The 21,189-nt window shown below is 50.4% G+C and overlaps 1 protein-coding gene across 1 annotated transcript in view; it reads right to left on the bottom strand.

Annotated features, from left to right (window-relative positions):
• The window catches only part of CLMN (calmin), a 109,432-nt gene that overhangs the window by 20,566 nt on the left and 67,677 nt on the right, over window positions 1–21,189 (bottom strand). Inside the window, exons 2-5 of the mRNA XM_060003971.1 lie at window positions 12,225–12,286; window positions 8,687–8,782; window positions 5,919–6,002; window positions 241–333 (exon numbers count right to left, since the gene is read on the bottom strand). Coding sequence (XP_059859954.1) covers window positions 241–333; window positions 5,919–6,002; window positions 8,687–8,782; window positions 12,225–12,286 — 335 coding nt within the window. The remainder of the gene's footprint in view (window positions 1–240; window positions 334–5,918; window positions 6,003–8,686; window positions 8,783–12,224; window positions 12,287–21,189) is intronic.

Genomic DNA, 21,189 nt, shown 5'->3' with positions numbered 1-21,189 from the left:
AAATTACTTTTCGAAGTAAATAGGTAACTCTTCAAGTACCAAGAGGAGAACAGAGCTCACATCACTTTTAGAATCACAGGAATTCAAAACCTTTAGCAACCAGGTTCTTCTAGTTCTTTCCCAGGAAACAGAAAAGTCAAAATCTGTTAGAAACGAAATCTCACTGTCTCCCTCCATCCAGCTCCACTCTTGTGTTGCTGGAGATCATTACCGTGTGTTATAGGAAAGAAATGATTTTACCTGGAAGAAGAGGATGATGTTCCAAATCAGCCCAAGAACCAAAGAGGGGTTGCCATCTGCTATTTCTGCCGCGTCGATGCTGACCAGTTTCACCTGGAGAGAAGCAATTTATAAGCTTAACCAGAGTGTCCAAACAGGATGCAACATGTTATTTTCTGATGTTGTCGTCGTGGGCCTGTTTCTCTTTCTCACCTGTGCTGTTCGGTGCTGCCCCAGGCCACCTCTCGGGGACCCCAACGTGCAAAAGTGTACGTACGTGTGTCTGATAAACACGTGCATAGTACGTCGCATGCGCAGACACTATTCTAAGCTCCTTACAAGTATTCATCCTCACAACAACCCCACATCACAGATTCTTCTAGTATCTCTATATTTCCGGTAAAGAAATTCCAGAGCAGTCAATGTAACGTGCCCAGGACACACAGCTAGTAAGAAAGTCATCCTTTTCCAAGAACAGATGGTAAATGCCCAAGGGCGGTCTGTGTACTACACTAACACCACCAAACCTCCAGATTTAACACGTCTTTGGACAAACACAGAGCACTGACATCAGCGATCAAGGATCACGGACAGCAAAGACAATTATCCGTTACTGATTGGAAATAGTGTGTGGGGATAAGGCTGCTACCCAGCATTTCTGCATCTTTCTGCAACAACCCGCAACAAAATACCCTACTGACTGGTTCAGATGGGCATATCTGAGAAACCCTTAAGAGATTACGTTATTTATTTAACTATGTTCTGACCACAGGATGATTGCCCTTGGTGAATGCCTGAGGCACTGGTTTTCAAAGTGTGGTCCCTGGACCAGCAGCATGTTGTCACCTGGGAACTCCTTAGAAACGCAAATTCTCCCGCAGACCAACTGAATCAGAAACCCTGGGAAGGGCCACAACCTGCATTTTAAATATTCTATTCTATTTGATCTGATTCGATCGAGCCTAGCGACTCCATCATTCTTTTTTTTTTTTTTTGGCGGTACACGGGCCTCTCACTGTTGTGGCCTCTCCCGTTGCAGAGCACAGGCTCCGGATGCGCAGGTTCAGCGGCCATGGCTCACGGGCCCAGCCGCTCCGCGGCATGTGGGATCCTCCTGGACCGGGGCACAAACCCATGTCCCCTGCATCGGCAGATGGACTCTCAACCACTGCGCCACCAGGGAAGCCCCACAATCTGCATTTTAACCAGAGCTCCAGGTGATTCTGCTATACGCTTGGGTTTGAGGACCCCTGCCCTGAGTCATCATTCTACTCTGCAAACAAAACCTGAGTATGTAGATCAGGGGTCTGCAAACTTCTGTAAAGAGCCAGAGAGCAAATATTGAAGACTGCAGGCCACAACCGTCTGTGTCACATTTTCCGCCTCTTCATTCTTTACCACCCTTTGCAAATGTAAACTCCATTCTTCAGGGGGAGGAGAGGAGAAATCAAGTAAATCGAGGTAAACTTTTCCTTTTCTTTTTTTGGCTGCGTTAGGTCTTTGCTGCTGCACGCAGGCTTTCTCTAGTTGCAGCAAGCGGGGCTACCCTTCGTGGCCACACACAGGCTTCTCTTGTTGCGGAGCGTGGGCTTTAGGCACACGGGCTTCAGTAGTTGCGAAGCAAGGGCTCAGTAGTTGTGGCTCGCGGGCTCTAGAGCAGAGGCTCAGTGTTCACGGCGGACGGGCTTAGTTGCTCCATGGCACGTGGGATCTTCCTGGACCAGGGCTCGAACCCACGTCCCCTGCATTGGCAGGAGAATTCTTAACCACTGCGCTACCAGGGAAGTCCCAAGGTAAACTTTCAAATCCAAATTTGATTCATAAAATTCTGCTTGGGAGACTCGGGAAAGAAAACACAAAGAGAGCGTCTCACACAAATACTTCTTTCTCTCTTTCCTTTGGGGCTTTAAAAAAAGATGGGTCTCTGGCCCTACCAGTTCCTCAGGGGGTTCTGACCACACCCATCAGTAGGGCCTGGGCTTTCCTAATCACAGGTGAGAATCCTGAGTCCCTGGCTCAGGTGTGTTTTGCAGGTTGATGCCCAGAGAATAATCCAGGGAGCACAAGCTCATCACTGGCAGGTTATAGGCTGAAGGAAGTGGTCAATATTGTGAACAACAGAGCCAATGGAATTCAGGCCCAATAGTCCATCCATATTCATCACGGCCACATGTCCCATGGGATGAGTCACCCGCGGTCTGTGGCTGTCGCGTACCCTGGACCTCTGCTCCGGCAGCTCCCTCCGCTTCTGTGGCTCACTGATCACATCCCAGCACGGGAGAGTCACATCAAAGCACTTAGTCAATCCTGGCCTTCACCATCCCCTGGAGGAAGCCCAGCATGGCCTCTGAGCTGAGGTTCATGGAAAGTGTCCCAAAGTGAGAAATCACGGAGCTGCCTTGTAGGGATGTGGGGAATAAGATGGCGCACCCTCTTGGGACAGGGAGGGAAGGGGGGCAGGGAGTAGACGTCACCTTTGGAGAATAAAGCACTCTCCCGGCCACAGGGACTGGGAGCCTGGCTGAGGAAGGCGGGGATTATGGATATGCCCGAAGACCTTGCCGCGGGTGCCCAGCCACTGCTTGGTTCTCCCTGGCAAACAGACGATGTAGCAGCCGGACATCAGTCAGAAGCTTCAGGGACAATGTCTTCCTCCCCCTCTTCCCGCTAACTTGGTTGTTTTCGCCACACTGACAATAAGTGGACCAACTGGCTTCTGGGAATATTCCTCCTCCCCCTCTGGCTGGCACATCCATCGTGGGGCAGGGATAATGGTCATCACGGTAATGCCCTCCCCGGGGAGAGCTGACTTCTGCCCAGTGGTTCTCATGGGTTAGTCATACTATACCCATTGCACAGATGAGCAAGTTGAGGCTCAGAGAGGTTGAATGACCTGCCGGAGGTCACAGAGCTGGTCCTGTGGGGCAGCGGGTCTCTGACACAGGAGTGAACACCATGCTCTGAGCCTCACAGTTTCAGGGGAGAGAGGGAGGGACAGAGGCTGGCCACACTAACAGCACCTGAATCCTGGGGCAAATGGGACCTGACTGCTGCCCCTCCAGCACCCGCTTGGCATTGATCACCCAGTTCTGGGCACTTTTTTGGCTCAGGAGAGCCACTGGGCCCGTCCTCCCTCGAGCTGGGACAGTGGGACAGGAAAGGGCCAACAAGGGCCCAGATTCTGGCAATGGGAAAGAGACTGCAACCAAAATGCCTGTTTCCACCTGCCTCACCCACTGGTGCTCTCCTCCCCATGGGGCCATTCACCTGCCGGCCACGGGAGCCAACGGGGCAAAGAGCTGACATAACACAACCACATTTGGCGTATTTCCAGATTTTTAAATAAAAAATAAAGGAGAAGGGAGCTTTACTGTTCTTTCTTTTGTACCATAAGGCAGCTACTGCAGTTGGGGAAACATTTAAGGACGGATTACAGAAGGCCAGGCCTGCCACCCCTGAGCATGGGCTAGTTCTACCTGCAACGCCCCCCAGCAGGCTCCCAGGCTGTTTGTTTTTTCGCTGCTGCAGGATCACTGCTCCTCCCTGGGCCCCTGCAGTGACGAGCAGCCTGCTGTCCGCGTGAGGCCTCCTCTGCGAGGCTCTAAGCTCCTTGAAGCGGAGATGTGCTCCTAATGCAGTTTTATGTCCCCAAGGCTGAGCACAGCCCTGGGCCCAGAAGACACTTTGTAAACGCAGGGGGAGAGTTCTGCCTACAGCACAGACCCATCAACACGTGGCAGCTGGCAGAGCAGGAAATTACTTAGGGGTTCACAAGCTGGAAGGAAGAACAGTGAGTATCCCGGGCAGTGGTCCCAAGGCCCCACGTTATCATAAAAACAACGCTCTTCGGAATTCAGGGGTGGACACTGCCCAGGAGGGCCACGCCTAACGCTCCCTTCCAGGAGCAGACAGTGGAGCTATGGAGCTGGGGAGAGGTAGCAAGAGCCACAGCTAACGAACGCAGCCCTCACCCTGTGCCCTGTGCCCGCACTTGGCTAAACCGCACCTGGATGGGCACATTCCATCCTCAACAACTCTCTGAAGTAGGTTTGGCTCTCATCACCTCTGTGTAACAGATGTGGAAATGGAGGCTCAAGGCGTCTACATCATTTCCCAGGAGTGGAAGCCGTGGCAGCGGTGCCCTGAACGTGCCGTCAGCACCGAGGCGGATGGCGAAACTGACTCTGCAGAGAGGCCAGCGTTTTCACGAAACGGGACGTGCTTTTTTAAAAGCAGCTTTATTGAGAGATACAATTCGCATCCCATCCAATTCACCCACTTAAAATATACAATTCCATGGTTTTTGGCATCACCATAATTTTAGAGCATTTTCATCACCTCAGAAAGAAATCCTATACCCTTTAACTGTCACTTGTCTAATCCCCCAACCTCTCTCAACCCTGAGCAACCACCCATCTCTTTTCTGACTTGAGAGATTTCCGTGCTGGACGTTTCATAGGAATCGATTCATAGAAGAAGTGGTCCTTTTTGTGTGGCATCTTTCATAATGTTTTCAAGGTTCAACCACACTGTAGCTTGCATCAGCACTTCATTCTTTTTCATGGCAGAATAATATTCCATTGCACGGATAGACCACATTTTGTTCATCCCTTTGTCCACGGATGGGCATCTGGGTTGCTCCCACCTTTTGGCTATTATGAATGATGCTGCCATGACCAGAGCTGTGCTTTTTGGCCGTCACCACCTGAACTCCCTCCTAGGTCTGGGGCTTTCCCCACAGTATGGGAGGCAGAGTACACCTCCCTCTTCAAAAGCCAAAGGTGCTTTTCCCTGCCCTTGGCAGCCAGGACATGGGTGGGGATCCAGGCTTATCAGCCCAGGCCTTAGAATCTGAATGAGTGACACCGAGAGTTCCTTCCAGGGGCTGTGCTGGAGGCAGGGGGACAGTGCAGTGAAAACCCCTCAGCTTGCCCGACACGTCGGCATGTACAGTAGGCCACCATCACGAAGTGCAATTTGTTTGGGGTTCCCGGTGGTAAACAACAGGATCTGATCTGGGCTGATGTAAGCAGAAAAGGAATGTGTGGAAAGGATGCCCAGGGGTCACAGAATGACTCGGAAGACGGGGGAATCAGGGCTGGGATGAAACCCAGGGCTGCTGAGTGCCGGCACCACTGCACGGCCCCTCCCCCTCCCCCTCCCAATGCAGGGACCCACGTGGTCATTAATTGGTGAAACCTAAGGAAAGGGGAACTTTGCAAATTTCATCCCTCTAGGGCCATTCCTTCCCAGTTTTGAAGGACACAAAGCAGAGTTCAAAACACAGAAAAGGCTAATTTAAGTCGAGAAAGTTGTATCAAAGGGGACAGAATTATGTAATTTTCCCCAGGCTCATTTGGCCCCCTTTTCCTCCTTGCTTCTCCCATATTCTGAGTTCTAAGAAAAAGTTTTTACACGCTGCCATGCTCTTATCCCCCAAAATGAAAACGAAAATGTCAACTAAATTCTGAACATCTGAGAGCCTGACAGAGATGGAGGGGCGGGCAGGGAGTCAGGGACTGTATCTCCGGCTGATGGATTAGCTGCGGGAGTTCTGTTACATTTCAACTTAGTTTCATTCGACCATCTCAGCAGGGTCCCCCTTTGCCCGCATCTCTTGTGACCAGCATTAAACTTCAAATTATGTCCTTTTGGTCACAGGGAAGTCTGTGTTAACAAGATGTGTTTCAGATACTTACATTGCTATCTTCCAAAAACTTAAGCGCTTTCGCTATGTTGTTCAACCGAAAAATACGATGGGATGAGGACTTGTATTCGTGCAGCTGTAACACAAACCAGAACAGAACAAGCAGTTACGCCAAGACAGGCACTCAGTCCCCAGCGGTGCCGTCGGATGTGCTTGTCTTTTTCTTTACCTTTTTCACATTAGTCTCAAGAGAAGGTTGGGGCTCATAGAGCCCACACGGACCACATCCAAACCCGGGCACGGGGCCCCAGGATGCACAACCGTACCCTCAGGGGCCCCCGACGGTCACCTTATTTATGGTTCTTGGGACCAAACTCACTCGAGTTGAAGGAGGGGAATCCAGGGGTTAAACAAGGGACAGATTTGTCAAGTGTTTCTCCCTGACCCAGCTCCTGGCTTTTGGTACTCCTCCCTCCTCCAGAGACTGTCGGTGACATGTTCTCACTGCACTGATGCTTTTCGTCAGGGCAGAAAGCGTCAGCCGGGAGTGTCACCCACAGCTGCTAAATCATCCAGTAAGCCCTCCCTGGCGGCCGCAGATGTTTCTGTTTTCTGGCCAAGAGCTTTGTGGACATTTATCCCAGGTCAGAGAGAGAGACAGACAGACGGAGACAGAAACACAGAGAGACAGAGAAAAGAGAGACAGAGAAAGACAGACACAGAGAAGCATAGAGAGACTGAGAGAGAGAGGAGAGAGAGAGAGAGAGAGAGAGAGGAGAGAGAGAGAGAGAAAGGAGAGAGAGAGAGAGGAGAGAAGGGGGGGGGAGAGAGAGAGAGAAAGGTGTTTGCAGAAGCAAAAACTCTGACAATGCTCGTCGTACCCACTAGGAGCATCAGCAAAGGAAACTCATCCTGAAACTGAAGTCCGTCCCCACTCCTCCAGGTGGGCCCTTTACACTACAAGGCAAGCCAGTGGGTATCACTTCCACACGGTGTGAACTTCCAGGCAAGCTAATGGGTGAGGTCTTGGATGTTCTTGGCTGGGCTCCAGGATCAAAGACTCCCAACAGAGGCCCCGCAAGGACATGGTCGCTCCTAACCAGTGCCCTGGCAGCAAAGTGGGAGCCTGGGCTGCTGGGAACACAGAACGAGGGGCTAGAATGCGCTTTTTCAGGAAGCCTGTTAGAGACTATGCTGGCAGCCCATTGTGAGATGTGCAAAGAAACCAAACACAGTAAGTCCCCTGCACACGAACCTTCAAGTTGTGAACTTTCAAAGATGCGAATGTGCGTTTGCACGTCCAATCACGTAAGTTAGTTCACGTGTCTGGCGTACGTTGCCACGTGCGTGCGTCCTCTACGAGTGGTTGTGCTTTTGCGTACTTCACTGTACAGCACTGTATAGAGTACAGTAGTGCAGTATCTTTATTTCAAGCCCAGGATGTCCGGAAGCAAGCCCAAAAGCAGTGGTATATAGCCAATTGTGTTAGATGGGTACCGAGGCTAACTCTGTGGGACTTATGAACAAATTGGACTTACACACACGCTCTCGGAACTCATTCAAATATGTAGGGGACTTACTGTACTCCTTTTACTGCAGTGGCTTTACCCTTCATTAGAATTCACAGCATCACTTTGCACGGCCCCCTTGCGGCGGGGTGGGGAGGCTATTGGGAAAGCAAAGGCAAGGAAGGGGTGTGATAAGACTCCAGCCACATTAGAGCTGAGAACAGAAGTAGGAGCTCTTGACTTTAAAGCTACAGTTAAGAACAAATCCAGATGGGCTTCCCTGGTGGCGCAGTGGTTAAGAATCTGCCTGCCAACGCAGGGGACACAGTTCAGGTCCTGGTCTGGGAAGATGCCACATGTCGCGGAGCAACTGAGCCCGTGCTCCGCAGCAAGAGAAGCCACCGCAACGAAAAGCCCGCGCACCATGCAGCAACGAAGACCCAATGCAGCCAAAAATAAAATAAATTTATTTAAAAAAAAAAAAAAAGGAACAAATCCAGAGAGGTCCACACGGGCTGAGCTATACCCCATCGCAGCACTTTTGTATCAGCCACGCCGGGTCACTTGAGCCAAGTCAAACACTGGACTCTAGAGCCGGTTTCTCAAAATTGACACCACTGGTATTCTGACCAGATCACTGTGCCCCCTCAAGGAACCTCTGGCAGTGCCTGGGGGTACTACTGGCATCCGGTGGATAGAGACCCAAGGATGCTTGCTGTTACACATCCTGCAATGCCCAGGTCGGTGCCCCCGTGACAAAGAACTACCCCAGCCAAGATGCCAACAGTGTGGAATTGGGGAGAGAGGACCGACCTATATACAGCAGATACAGGCAACATGGAGAGCTCTGGTGAAGATCCAAAGTGGAAGGAACCCCAAGATCAGCTGGTTCAATTCAATTTTGGTCATACAAGAAGGTTCTAGAATTCTGTGTATCTAGCTGGTGGATTATAGATTTTGGCTGAGAAGATGCCTTTCTTCTCCATCTTCCTGACTCTTAGCTCTCATTCTAGGTAATTTCATGGCTGGCCAGCTAAACTGTCATGATTCAGTCATGATCCTTAGCTTTGGACTCACAGAAAACATGGGGTATTTATTATTTACTTGCTAAAGTATATTTGCTTAGTTACACATGACTGTATCAGTCTTAGTCACCGAGAAAGGAATGTCACCCTCCCAGGTTTCCCGTCATAGGATTTATGGATGGCCAGGTATATATGTACATACACATAGATCTGTACAGAAAAGAACCCTTTGGCAATGTTTTCCTTTGCATTTTTACTTCTTCCTAACCCTTCTGGAGCATACGTACCAGATTTCGCCCAGACAGGACTTCTAACAAAGCCATCAGGATTTTGCCATCTTGTATATCAACGAATAAATCTTTAACTTCTAGAGGTGGGTTGCACTGTGGAAGAGGGGGAAAGAAAGTACCCAATTAGTGATCTGTGTAAGCCACAAAACAATTTCAGAACTGCAGCTTTCACTGGAGAAAAAACTTCCGGACACCCAGATGTGCCTACAGGCAGCAGGGCCCATCCAAAGAGACAGCGATCCCCTCTCCCTGGAGGTGGCCCATGGGCAGTGGGTGCGCTGGGGAGCTGTGGAGGAGGCTCTGGGTGGAAAAAGTCAGAAGCCCCCTGCTTTCCTCTCTGACCTGGGGAGGTCTGAGGGACCTGTGTTGTGTCCACCAAGAGTTTGGCTGGGTGTGGCCTGGGGTCCGCGGGGCCGGCTGGAACTTGTTGGGCAGATGTCCCAGCACAGCGATTTCCAAACTGTGCTTCCCAGAACAGAGCTTCAGCAGAGCACTTCACAGAGCCCTATGGGGGCGGGCGGGGGGGGGGGGCGGTCCCAGAGGAGGCTTATTCACAGCACTCCCTTCGATAGCTCTTACTGGCCTTTATTTAGGGTTCCAGGAAGACTTTGGTTAAAGAAAGGTCTCTGTTGACTAAACAAGCTTGATAAAAACTCCTTTAATGCAGGATGGTTAGGATTTATTGAATCTTGGGGGACAGGGTCCAGGAACCTGCATTTTTCATTAACCCCCCAGCATAAATTCTATTTACTTTCTGGTATTGGGGCATTTGGAAGCATTAGAACACTTACTGCTCTTGGGGACGACGAAGGGGGGTGTTCCCACAGGAGACCGGATTAATTGGGGGACAGGAATGGCGGCTGTCACCCGTCAGAGAGCCAGGGAAATCTTGGAGCTGTGGCCCAGGCACCCTTTTCTCCGGGAAGGCCTCCTCCCCGTGAAAGCCTTGGAGGGCCCATGTTTTCTTTTTTTATTCGGGAGGTGGCATTTCCTTACCTCTTATACGACCCCCCTGACTCCCAGTTAGTCAAAATACCGGGCAATTCCACCCACAGGTGCACAGAAAAGAGCTTTGCTTCAAGGGCAACGGCGACTTTGAACCCAAAGGCAAATTATTTTCTTTGCCAGCTCCCCACTGCTCTGCAGGAACATTCCACACGGAGCATGACGGTATCAGGTTACCAAGACTCTTATGGAAATGTTATTCCTGTTAACGTGGGGCAGAAACGCAAGACCTGAACACAACAGCCCCTGATAGATGAACTCACAAAATTTCCCGTTAGCAGCCCCGACCGTGGCCAAACCTTGCTTTTGAGCTGAACCTGGAGAATAATTTCCATTGACAGTGTCTGTAAGAGCCTCAGCCCAGCAGCAGCGAGCGGGGCCTTGGCCGGCATCCATCTGCAAGATGGCAGGAGGAGAAATTGAACCCACTCCAGTGAAAACACTCCTCGGGGCCCCAGACGTTCCATGGGCTTCATGAGATTGGTATGGGCGAGTAAACAGCACCGCCAGGGGTTTCTTCGTGATCTAACTCCTTGGGTAAATTAAGGAATTTTTCCAGAAGCCAGAGACCCCGTAAATATTTCTGACAGCCTTCAAATTGCAGTTAAGCCCACTTCCCCAAGGAGTTCCTGGGTTTCCCTTACATGAAAAGTTGTTCTTGAAAGTCTCAAGGTTGGAAACATGGCTGTGAATTTTGCCCTGTTTATTACGAATCAGTTTTAGGTGCTATCTGATTTATCCGTAGAGTGGGTGCTACCCACCTGCCCCGAAAAAGGAAGCAGAAGCATGGCCACGGAGAAAATTCTGGATGCAATCAATGCTAACAGAGGTTCGTGTGGGGGTGGGGGTGGGGGTGAGTGACTGCAAGGGTATTTGCTCTATTACCCTCTGTACTTTTCTGTATTTATTTTTAAAAGAAAGAAAGAAAGAAATACACTAAACTCCGTCTGCCAGGAGGAATTTCCAGCTACCCTGATACACATCAGGCATTAATTTAGGAGTTCAGTGAACTCAGATTTGGGGAACGGTTTTCCTTTTTTTCCAAAAATAACACTTCACTGTGTGAGCAGTGCCGCAAATGCACCAATAGTCAAAACAACCGGCAAGTGATTTATCGCGCTTCGTCCACGGTATAGAGAGACTTTGCCCCGAAGAGTTCAGGAGCCTCCTGGGTCGAGCGGAACCCGTTCTACAGGTGCGGAAAAGAAGTGTGGGTGGTCAAGCGTCTGCTCGGGAAATATTATAGGCCTAAAGTTTACGCTACGTGAATTAAAATTTTGGTCAAGAGCTCCACTTCCTAAAAAAACCACATTTATTTTCTCTGCTTTCTAATCATTTCAGTGATTTCCTCTAAGAACCTTTCTTTGGGGTTAACTCTAAGGGCAGTTAATATTACTCTTGTGCCTTTTAAGAGGAGAGGAGAGAAGAAAATATAGGTATTAAACTCACTGAAGTAGGATACTTGAATACCACCAGCTTTGAAAGACATGAGACTACTGGCTGGGTCTATTTGGAGAACCAGATAGTGGAATTTAAGAAGATGTGAAGTGAGTAAAATGAATCCTGATAAACCAGCTTTCTTATAATAAGAAAAATAATCTCTCCTCCCCCAGCCCCGGGCAATTTAGAATGTTCTCTGTCGGGGGTGGGGGGGCTAACCTAGTGGTGAGGAGGGTTCGGATTCCTCCTCCTCCGAGCTGTTTGTTTATCCATTTCACATCCCGCCCCTTCTCTGCTGCTCATCCTTGTGTCTGGTTCAGCTGCTTTTGTTTTAGGGTTTCTGTGCCTGAGAAGCCGGCAGACAAAATGCGCTTCAATGTTGCTTGGCCAGAGTGTATTAGCAAAAAAAGAAAAAGGGGAGAAGAGGGGTCACGAAGTGGAATATGCAGGAGAAGCCACAGGAAGAGCTTTCTTCTCGGTCGTGGGATTGCAGAGAAGCGATTCAATGTCTCCAGGCTTCTGTTTCCTCATTCGTAACAGGATGGGGTGCAGGGTAAGGAGGGCTGTCTTGAGGATTAAAGGAGATGTGCGCTCGATGCACCCAAACAAGCAGATAATATTGTTGACCAACAGCAGCATTACGTGAAGAACCAGGGGATCTGGCTTGGTTAAAAAGTGCGAGGAGTTTTTGCTTGAATCAACGCAAATACCTATAAATGGGTCTTCACGAGAGCCTCCCTGACCACCCCAGACTAGAGGTCGAGATCCCCTCAGCCCCCTGTTTGGGTTGTTCAGCAGTGAATGTTTCCTAACTTTTGCTCAGCGATTCCTATTTAAAGATGGACCCTCTCCTTCCCCAGCTAGACGGATAACCCCAGGAGGTCAGAACCCCATGTCTTACTGACCTTCATGTTCCCAGCACTGAGCCTGACGCTTGGCAATGAGAATGCACTCAACAGATGTTTAAATGAATGAATGAAAAACAACAACAGAACAGAAACACAGAGCACCCTCACCCCCGCTCTGCTGAACCGTGAGCTCCGTTATGGAGGAATCCGTCACTTAACAACAAGCCGAGTGCCCTGCTTACCTTCTCCAGGTGGAGATTTATCCATCGAGTAAAAGTCCGCTTCTGCACATTCTCCCTCTCAACTGAAAACAAAGAAGTGCTATTAGCTGGGTGCAAAGAAATACACGCAAAATCCCACCCTCCTCCTCCCAAGGGGAGAGTCTATGGAATCTCTGTAGGATGGGGAGCCCCGGAGGTCCCATATAGGGATGGAGACCTTCCCAGAAGGAGGCTGGCAAGGGCCTGGGGAGCACCTAGAATCCATCTTCTCCAGCCCAACCCTGAGCATCTTAAATAGATTAAAGACCCACGCATTCAGACACACAGAACAAAATCTTATGCACAAGCTAACGTGAGCATTTGGACGTTTGACTCTCCAGCACAAGAAGTACTGGTGGGAAGATACAAATTTAAAGCACGAGGTGATGGTGTCACACACCTGCCTGGCGGTAGTGTGGGTCAGAGGAGCTACGATGGAGGAAAGGAGGGGAGGTCAGTGATTAGGAATTGGGAGGGGGCTCGGGAATGTGTGGCGGAAAGAATTTGACAGTCCTGGCTTGGACTCTTAGCCTGGTCACTTCCCAGCTTTGTGTCCTTGGGCCAGTCACCTATCCCCATATCTGATCTTCCCCATGAAGATACATGGGTGACAGCCCACTTCCAGGTTGCCGTAAGACTGACCTGCGATCCTGCAGGTCAGGCTCAGCAGGGTTCCTGGCACAGTAGCTGCTCTTTTTTTTTTTCTTTGTAGCAATTATTTTTAGAGCCAGGGAATACTTTGTGCGCCCCAGGAGGGGAGAGTTCTGCAGAGCCCCAGTGAGCAGGGAAGACGCCAACCAGACACAGACCCCTTCTCCCACAGGACATAACTTCCCAAACAGGTTTCTTAGGAGGAAAGATCTTTCCTTTTCAAGAGTTATTGCCATCTATCTACCCAGTACTAATTGTGTCCTGGACACTTTGTCTCCAATAATCTCTAGTCCTGACAATACCACCTGTGAAGTAGAAACTAGTATTTCATAGATGAACAAAACGGGGCTCAGAGAAGTACCCTGACTTGCCCCGGACATCAGTTGGAGAGAGACAGAGCTGAGCATCTGTCTGTCTGCCCCTCATCAGCCAGCTCCCTGGAAATGGAAGGCTTGGGTTTGAATTCCATCTCTTCCAAAAATTACGACAAAGGCATCTGCAGTAGTAATGATAATGATTTAAAAAATATTTACCGGACACCCGCTATGTGGGCAGGTAACACATCTAAGCACTTCACATGCATTCACTGATTTAATCCTTCCTACAACCCTCGCAGGGAGGGACCTTCAAGATGGGAAAACTGGGGCACTTGCCCAGCGACACGCAATTAGTAAGGGTATTGTTCCTATGTTACAGATGAGGAAACTGAGGATCAAAGAGCTAATAAGCCACAAAATTAGGACTTGGAACTAGAGTCTGTGCTTTGCCCATTCGCTCCTGGGCTCTGTGGCATCAGCTGGCTTGGCGCCTGGGGACCCGTAGGGAGTTTCCGTGATAGGCGGTGGTGCCAGTGCCTGGGTCTGGGCGCCCCGAGGACCATAGTAGCAGCCCCTGCAGCTCAAGACGCTACGCCTCTCAGGAAGCTTCCTGAAAATGTCGGAGCCAGAAGACTCCTAAATTACTAAGTTCTGGATTTCAACATATTGGAAGAACATATCACATATGCCTAAAACCATTTCATATTTCTTTAGCAATAAGAAAATGAGAGGCAATTTATCTCTTGGCCGAGAAAAAAAGGCTATGGTTTTCTCTAGCGACTGTGGTTCTTTTTTTCCTCCCAGCCTCATTATTAGGTAGATAGTGGTGCCCATAAATTGAATTTTAATATTGTGCCTTTCAATCTTTTTAATTGAAGAGCCAGCAGACAGTAATTACGCACATAACTGCTTCTCTCTCGTTTTCCTCTTTTTCCGTCAGGGAAGGTCACTGGCTAGTAGGCATAAGGATGAAAGAGCTCATTCTAGTGAACTGTTTCTCGTGGGAGGCGGGAGGAGGGAGGAAGGAAAAGAAGCTGATGGAAGCGAGGCCAGGAGGGGGGCATGTGCTGAGGGCCATGAGTTACAGAGTTCCAGGACTTCCCAGAAGATGGGAGAGACCTTTCTGCCTCTGCAGCTCTTTCCATAGTGTGGGTCTTCCCATAGTTTAGTGTCTGTCCCGCCGTTGATGGACATGGGCTATTCCTGGTTTTTTACTGTATGCAGCAGTGCAGCAGCCAGCACCCTGGCACAGGCAACCTGGCATGTGAGTCTCTGTGCACAAACGTGTGACTATAGTTCTTACGCCTGACGACTAAAAGCGGAACTGCTGGGTCTTAGCAGTGGGCACATTTGAAAATTTAATAGCGACTTCCAGACGGCCCTCCCAAAAGGCTGCCCTATTTTATATCTTCACTCCCACCTGTCTTTAAACAAGTTTATGGGGATTGTAAAGTATTTACACACACATTCAAACACTCAGGCTGGTTTCTCCATATGGCTTCAGAGAGAGCAAAGTCTGTCTCCTGAAACAAAAGTGCATTCAGTGAAAGCCTAAGAGAACCAGGCGTAGGCTGTTAGTTTAACTGTGCAGAAGGAGGTGGGTGTAAATGAGGAAGTAGGTGTCTGTTAGTCTACATATATGCCTCATCTATCTGCCCACTGAGCCACCTATCTGTCCATCCACTCACCCATCCACCCACCCATTAGTCCTTCCATCCATCCATCTATCCATCCACCCACTCATTAGTCCATCCATCCATCCATCCATCCATCCATCCATCCATCCATCCATTCAGCCGGCCTCCCAGCTGATACTTACTCAATGATTACTACTTGCTGGGAACTATGCCCAACCCTGTGGGCAAATTCAGAAATGAAGAATTAAGCATACATGGAATCTTGCGCTCCAAGAATTCACAGCCAAGTAGGAGAGAGAAAACACGGATGCCGCAAGGCACATAAACAAGGAGAAATGAATTAGAAATTTCAAGAGCTGATGGGATGGGAGGAGGTGATTTCAGACTCCACGGGGGACTCCTCTGGGGGCCCTGAGATGCTCCCCCCCCATAGAATTGGGACACGGAGGGATCCTGAAATGCAAAGACAGCATTTTAGCCCTGGCCTGATCCACGGCCAACCTCTGGGTGGCTTCACTTCCATCCCACCCAAGGCCAGTGGGTGAATCCGGGCACAAATCAGCTTCAAGAGCACAGTGGAGCCATAGGAGGGCAAGGTGATGACCGAAGACACCAGGGGACTGTGAGACTAGGTCACAAATAGCAGATGAGTCCCAAACAGAAATAGGGTACGGAGACCATATTTTCTGTCCCTGAAACTAGGACACGCCGCTCAATACACAAGAGAGAGAATGTGAGAATTTAGCCTGCCCCAGAAGGCCCACCTGGGAGCCACACACCATTAGACCATGAGCTGACCTTGGTGAAAGTCAGAACTTTCAAAATACCTTTGCCTCAGTCTCCCCTCTGCAGGATGGGGATAACCGTGCCTCCCTCACAGGAATGCTGTGAAGATCAAAAGGGATCCGCCAGAAAGGCATTCCCAACAGCTGTTCCGGAAGGGCCACCTTTCCCCCAGCCCCCTGGCACACCGCATGCCCTTGGGGTATTTTATCTGCTGTCTCCACACAAAGGCTGGCTGCCCTTTCCAGGCCTTCTGCATTTCCAAATACCCACCCCCATCCCACAGGCCTTTTCGACTTCCGGCCCAGCCGAGACTCTATAAACTTTATATAGTCTCCATAAACCCAACGGCCCCTTTTGTCCACGGCACCTATCACGTTGTAAAGGCGTAGGAAACCATTTCTCAGGAAGGGTCTGGCCTTCGTGAGGAGTGTTTGTGGGGCCTGGTGTGGGTTTACTGGGCAACAGCGGAGTAATAACAGCGCTGCAAAATCACCATCCCGGCTCTGCCTGGCCGGCCAGGGTGCTCGAGCACCAGGTCGGGTGGAGGCGGGGAGGGGCTGCCAGGCCCGGGACGCCAGGGACGCACAGAAGGGGCGGCCCAGCCTTCTGGCTCAACTCCACCCTCCCAAATTCCAAGGCATGACTTTGGCCCCGGCTTTGCCTAGAACAGGCAATTTGAAAACAGGAGGTGTGACATTCCTTCCTTCTCAATGGCAGGCTGAGGGGTTGGAAGCCACAGAAAAAGGGATACTAGCTCTGGGAGTTACAACAGACTCATTTAGGGGCTTCCCTGGTGGCGCAGTGGTTGCGAGTCCGCCTGCCGATGCAGGGGACACGGGTTCGTGGCCCGGTCCGGGAAGATCCCACATGCCGCGGAGCGGCTGGGCCCGTGAGCCATGGCCGCTGAGCCTGCGCGTCCGGAGCCTGTGCTCCGCAACGGGAGGGGCCACAACAGTGAGAGGCCCGCATACCGCAAAAAAAAAAAAAAAAAAAAAAAAGACTCATTTACATCTGTGGCTGTCTTTCTGTAGGTCCACATTTCCCTCAAACCTACTTCCTATATAATATTTCCTCTATAATAGTCTGCTCTTCCCCACCCATGGGAAAGCCTTGAAGGCTTTATCTGTTGATGAAAATAATATGCTGATCATAAAAAATTAAAATATAGAAAAGCACAGAGAGGGGATTCCCTGGCGGGCCAGCGGTTAGGACTTGGCACTTTCACTGCTGTGACCCAGGTTTGATCACTGGCTGGGAAACTAAGATCCCACAAGCTGCACGGAGCGGGGAAAGAAAGAAAGGAAGAAAGGAAGAAAGAAAAGCATAGAGAAATATATCTCAAATCTCGTGAAATCATTACACCCAGAGATCACCAGTATTGCCATTTTAACGACCATCCTCCTAGAACTACACACACACACACACACACACGCGCACACACATGCACACACACAGGCTCAGAGTTAATGCACGTGTGTGCTCATGTACATAACTGCAACGTGATCACCTAAAGACTCAGTATTCGTCAAAGCATTGCCCACGGATCCCTAATATCAAGAGCCTTCTGGGCTTCTGGGGTGACAGTTAAAATGCTAATTCCTCGACCCCAGCCAAGACCTACTGGGTCACACTCTCTGGGGCTGGGGCCTGGGAATCTGAATTGAACCAGCTCGGGGGTTTATGACAGTACACAGTTGAAGAACCTGGGTCTTCCTGGGAAGAGACAAGTGGCACGGTTCCTTGGTCATCTTCGGGCAGAGTAGAGATGGCAATGGGACGTCACCTGGTGGAGGAGAAAGGGCCGGCGTTCTGGAGCCAGGCCCACAGTGCCACCCCTCATCCTGAGATGGAGACACGGATAGGGCTCCCGGGTTGGTTACAGTATTGCTTATTGGCGCTGGCAACAAAAATTCCTTTCCTGCTTTGTCAAAAATGCTCTTCCTGATAATGCTTTAAGTCACTAAATTCACGCAGCTGCTCTGATACTCCCGAGAGATGAATCAGAGCTCGCCTTGGAGGACCGCAGAGCAGAATCCCGCAGGAGAGGCTTATCCTTCGACGTCCATCCAGCTGCGGCAGCTGGGACACCTGTTTCCAGCCGCAGGGGCACTGCCCGGGCAGGAGGGAGGCAGCTGGGGCGAGCTGTGGCCTCACCTCCAGGAGCTCAAAGCCCTCGCCAAGAGCCGGGCACAACGCATGTGCTGAACAAACGCAGCTGTAGCTGTTATCGCTAACCTCTGACAAGCTGCTGAACTTTTCTGAAGTTGAGTTTCTTTTCTGTGTAATAGAGACAACGCCTTCCCCTACCAAATGAGACGATGATGCCCCTGTGTGTGTGTGTGTGTGTGTGTGTGTGTGTGTGTGTGTGTGTGTGTCGGACACACAAAGGACCTCAGTAAACAGACTTCTTTCTTCTCACAATTATAGCATTCCAGGGACCCATACGTGGGCCCTACTGACAGCTTTCTGTAGGATGGGGCGTGGCTACCCTGGTGACAGCTTGGTGGGCCCTCCCTGTCCCCAGTGGAATGGTCACCGAAGTCCCCCGCTCAGCCCTCTCTATCCAGGAGGCAGGGTGGCAGGAGGCCCTGTACTTTTCAAGCTTTACTCCTGTTTTGTGTGAGGGCAGGACCCTGGCACGCGTAGGCTCCTGCGCCCCAGGCCTTGTTCGCCAGAAGCCCGGGTCTGTACAGAGGGCCATCTCGGCTCCAGGGGAAGCCACAGCCCCCGATGATGACAGTCTCAAGGGGTTCCTCCGATAGCATCCTGGTCCAGAAACCTCTTGCCCCACCTTATACGAGCGACGTCCTGAGACACTCACATACACTTTCCCGTTCTGGGTCTGAGCTGACCTCCTCCAGTAGCTGGGAAAGCCACTATCCTTCTTGCCAAATATCCTTCTTTTTCTCCATGGCTCAGACCCCACTCATTCTAAGTGTCCCCCTTGGCTCGCTTCAGCTGTGCCAGCTCTTTCCATCAACCAGGGATCTTTAACCCAGGATCAAGGGCACCCGCCGCCCCACGGACAGCACACAAACTAGCCCTCGGGGGTGCCCCTGCATGCCTGCCCCCGCCCAGCCCTTGGCACTGCTGGACCCCCAGGCGCCCGCGGCCGCCCTCCAAAGAGGCCGGGTCCCCCGCCTCGTCGTTTCACTCCTTTCCCCATCTTTCAACACCTCCCAGAAACACAACCTCATTACATGGCCCCACGCTGGTTCATTTGAGAAATAAAACTCAGAAACAAATTAAACAGCGATTTCTTTTGCAGCAGGAGGGGAGCCAGGCTTCAGGAATACCAGGCCGGCAGCCTTCGGTTCTGACTCCCGGGGGCTACTTCCCATCATCGGCTCTGGAGGTATTAAAAGCCAAGGCCTCTGAGTGATTTTGCATTTAATTTCCTTTGTTTTTTCCTCCCCCAATGTTTGCTCTGACCCAAGTCCCTTTTATTGAGACTTTGGTAATAAAATGCAAAACGCTCCTTGGGACCACAGGCCAAGGAGCACGCAACTCCTACCAATCGGTGTGCAGGGAAGTGGCAGGCAGCGCTGCCAGGGCCCTCTCACCCCCTTTCTAGTTCCTCTGCTGCCTTCTCTCCTTTGTCCCTTGTGGGACTGGGGATGTGCCGATGGGCCTCAGGACCAAGAGTGAGTCCGGGCTCCAGCCGGTGCAAACCGGTGGTCTCCCCAATATGCACCTGGGGAGACTCCCATAAAACTGCCAAGCTCATTCGAACTGGGGACTTAAATCCAATTCTCTCACAGGTCCCAGAGGCCACCAATTAACATACCACGTCCTGCCCCGCCATGCCCCTGCTTCTTAGCTGCTCTCAAACACATACCCCAGGGCTCCAAAGAGCTAGTCCCAATTTCACACCAAATTAACTCTTAAGTTATATGTATATATATACAGGGCGGGTGCCTGTGACTAACATAAAAAAATAAACCCACTCTAGTTTTTTCTGTGAGTGATACTGTCTAAACTCAGTGCTCAACCTCGGTTCACCTTGATTTATGACAGATGACGCCAGCCATAAAAACCAAGGTTGGACTACCAAACGTAAGGTAGATAGCTAGTGGGAAGCAGCCGCATAGCACAGGGAGATCAGCTTGGTGCTTTGTGACCGCCTGGAGGGGTGGGATAGGGAGGGTGGGAGGGCAGGAGACGCAAGAGGGAGGAGATATGGGAACATATGTATATGTATAACTGATTCACTTTGTTATAAAGCAGAAACTAACACACCATTGTAAAGCAATTATACTCCAATAAAGATGTTAAATAAATAAATAAAATAAAATAAAATTCCCTCCCCCCCCAAAAAAAACCAAGGTTGGGAAAAGGGATTTTAACATCCACCCAGATGGGCAGACCAGGTGACATGACCAAGTCAGGCAGACGGCCCGGATGCATCCAGTTGAAACGGAGACGGAGAGTTAAGTGGCGTCGGACAGATCGTTCACACACCCATCCAGGAAGCAAATGGGTTGACGCTTACACTCAACCATGGAAAATAAGAATGTGGACCCCGTCCTCATGGGCTTCCTTTGGCAGGTCCCACAAGGAAGGATGGAGAGAGGGAGGGGAGGAGGGAGAGAAGGAAGGAAGGGAAGCAAGATAGAAACATATTCTTTTCGCATACTATGGAGACCGTGATTCCTGGGGGACTGAACTCTCCCTTGTGGACCACAGATTTTGATGATTTTCTTTTTTCTAATACCAGTATTTTCGGGGAAGTATCCTGGCTTCTGAAGACTAACTTGAGTAACTTCTAAAACTGTGTTTTCCAAACCACATTCTGCAGAGGACTAGTTCTAAGAGGCCTTTCAAAAGAGGAACCCAATAAAGCTGGGAAATAGTGCATCCTCTGTTTCCTGAGGATGATCAGTATTTTTTAAGGCTCTGATAAGTCCTGCAATAAAGACGTGTTTCACTTGGTCTCAACCAAGCTCATCTGAAGCCAGACCCCTTTTCTGGGTAAAACTGATCACAACTTTCTTGTAGACTCCTGCTTTGGAAATACAGAGAGATGTTCATTCATGGGGGATGTCTCCACTGGGTCCTCACAGCCACTGAATTAGGCAGCCACACTTCTTGTGACAGAGACTCCCATGTGTTTGCCAAACCCTGTTTCCTTTTTCTCATGGGCACATAGCCAAACTACATTTCCCAGCCTCCCTTGCAGGTGGTGGGGGCCTCATGGCTGCGTTCCAGCCAACGGTACGCGGGGAGGTGCAAGCATGCCACTTTCAGATGAGGCCAGGCCAATGCTTCATGCCTTGTGCCAAGGATGTAGAGGAGGACCGAGCCATGGCAGGGAAGGAGTCTGGACTCCCAAACCCCCCCAGTAGTGCCACCCCATGAGGAATACCACTGTGGGACTGTTGAGTGAGAAATACACCTTCACTGAGTTAAGCCAGAGTCCTTTGGGGATTGTTATTATAGCAGCTAGACAACCAGGCTTGTACCTGCCTTAAGTGAGAACCAGCCTCCCCTGTGCAAGAGAGGAAGGGGAGGAGGGAAAAGTCAACATTTCTGCAGCCTCTTCCAGGCACAGGGAGA

This window comes from Delphinus delphis, chromosome 2 (assembly GCF_949987515.2).
Source record: "Delphinus delphis chromosome 2, mDelDel1.2, whole genome shotgun sequence".
Lineage (NCBI taxonomy): Eukaryota > Metazoa > Chordata > Mammalia > Artiodactyla > Delphinidae > Delphinus > Delphinus delphis.
The sequence above is the reverse complement of the archived record's forward strand: the minus strand, read 5'-3'. Positions and strand labels throughout refer to the sequence as shown.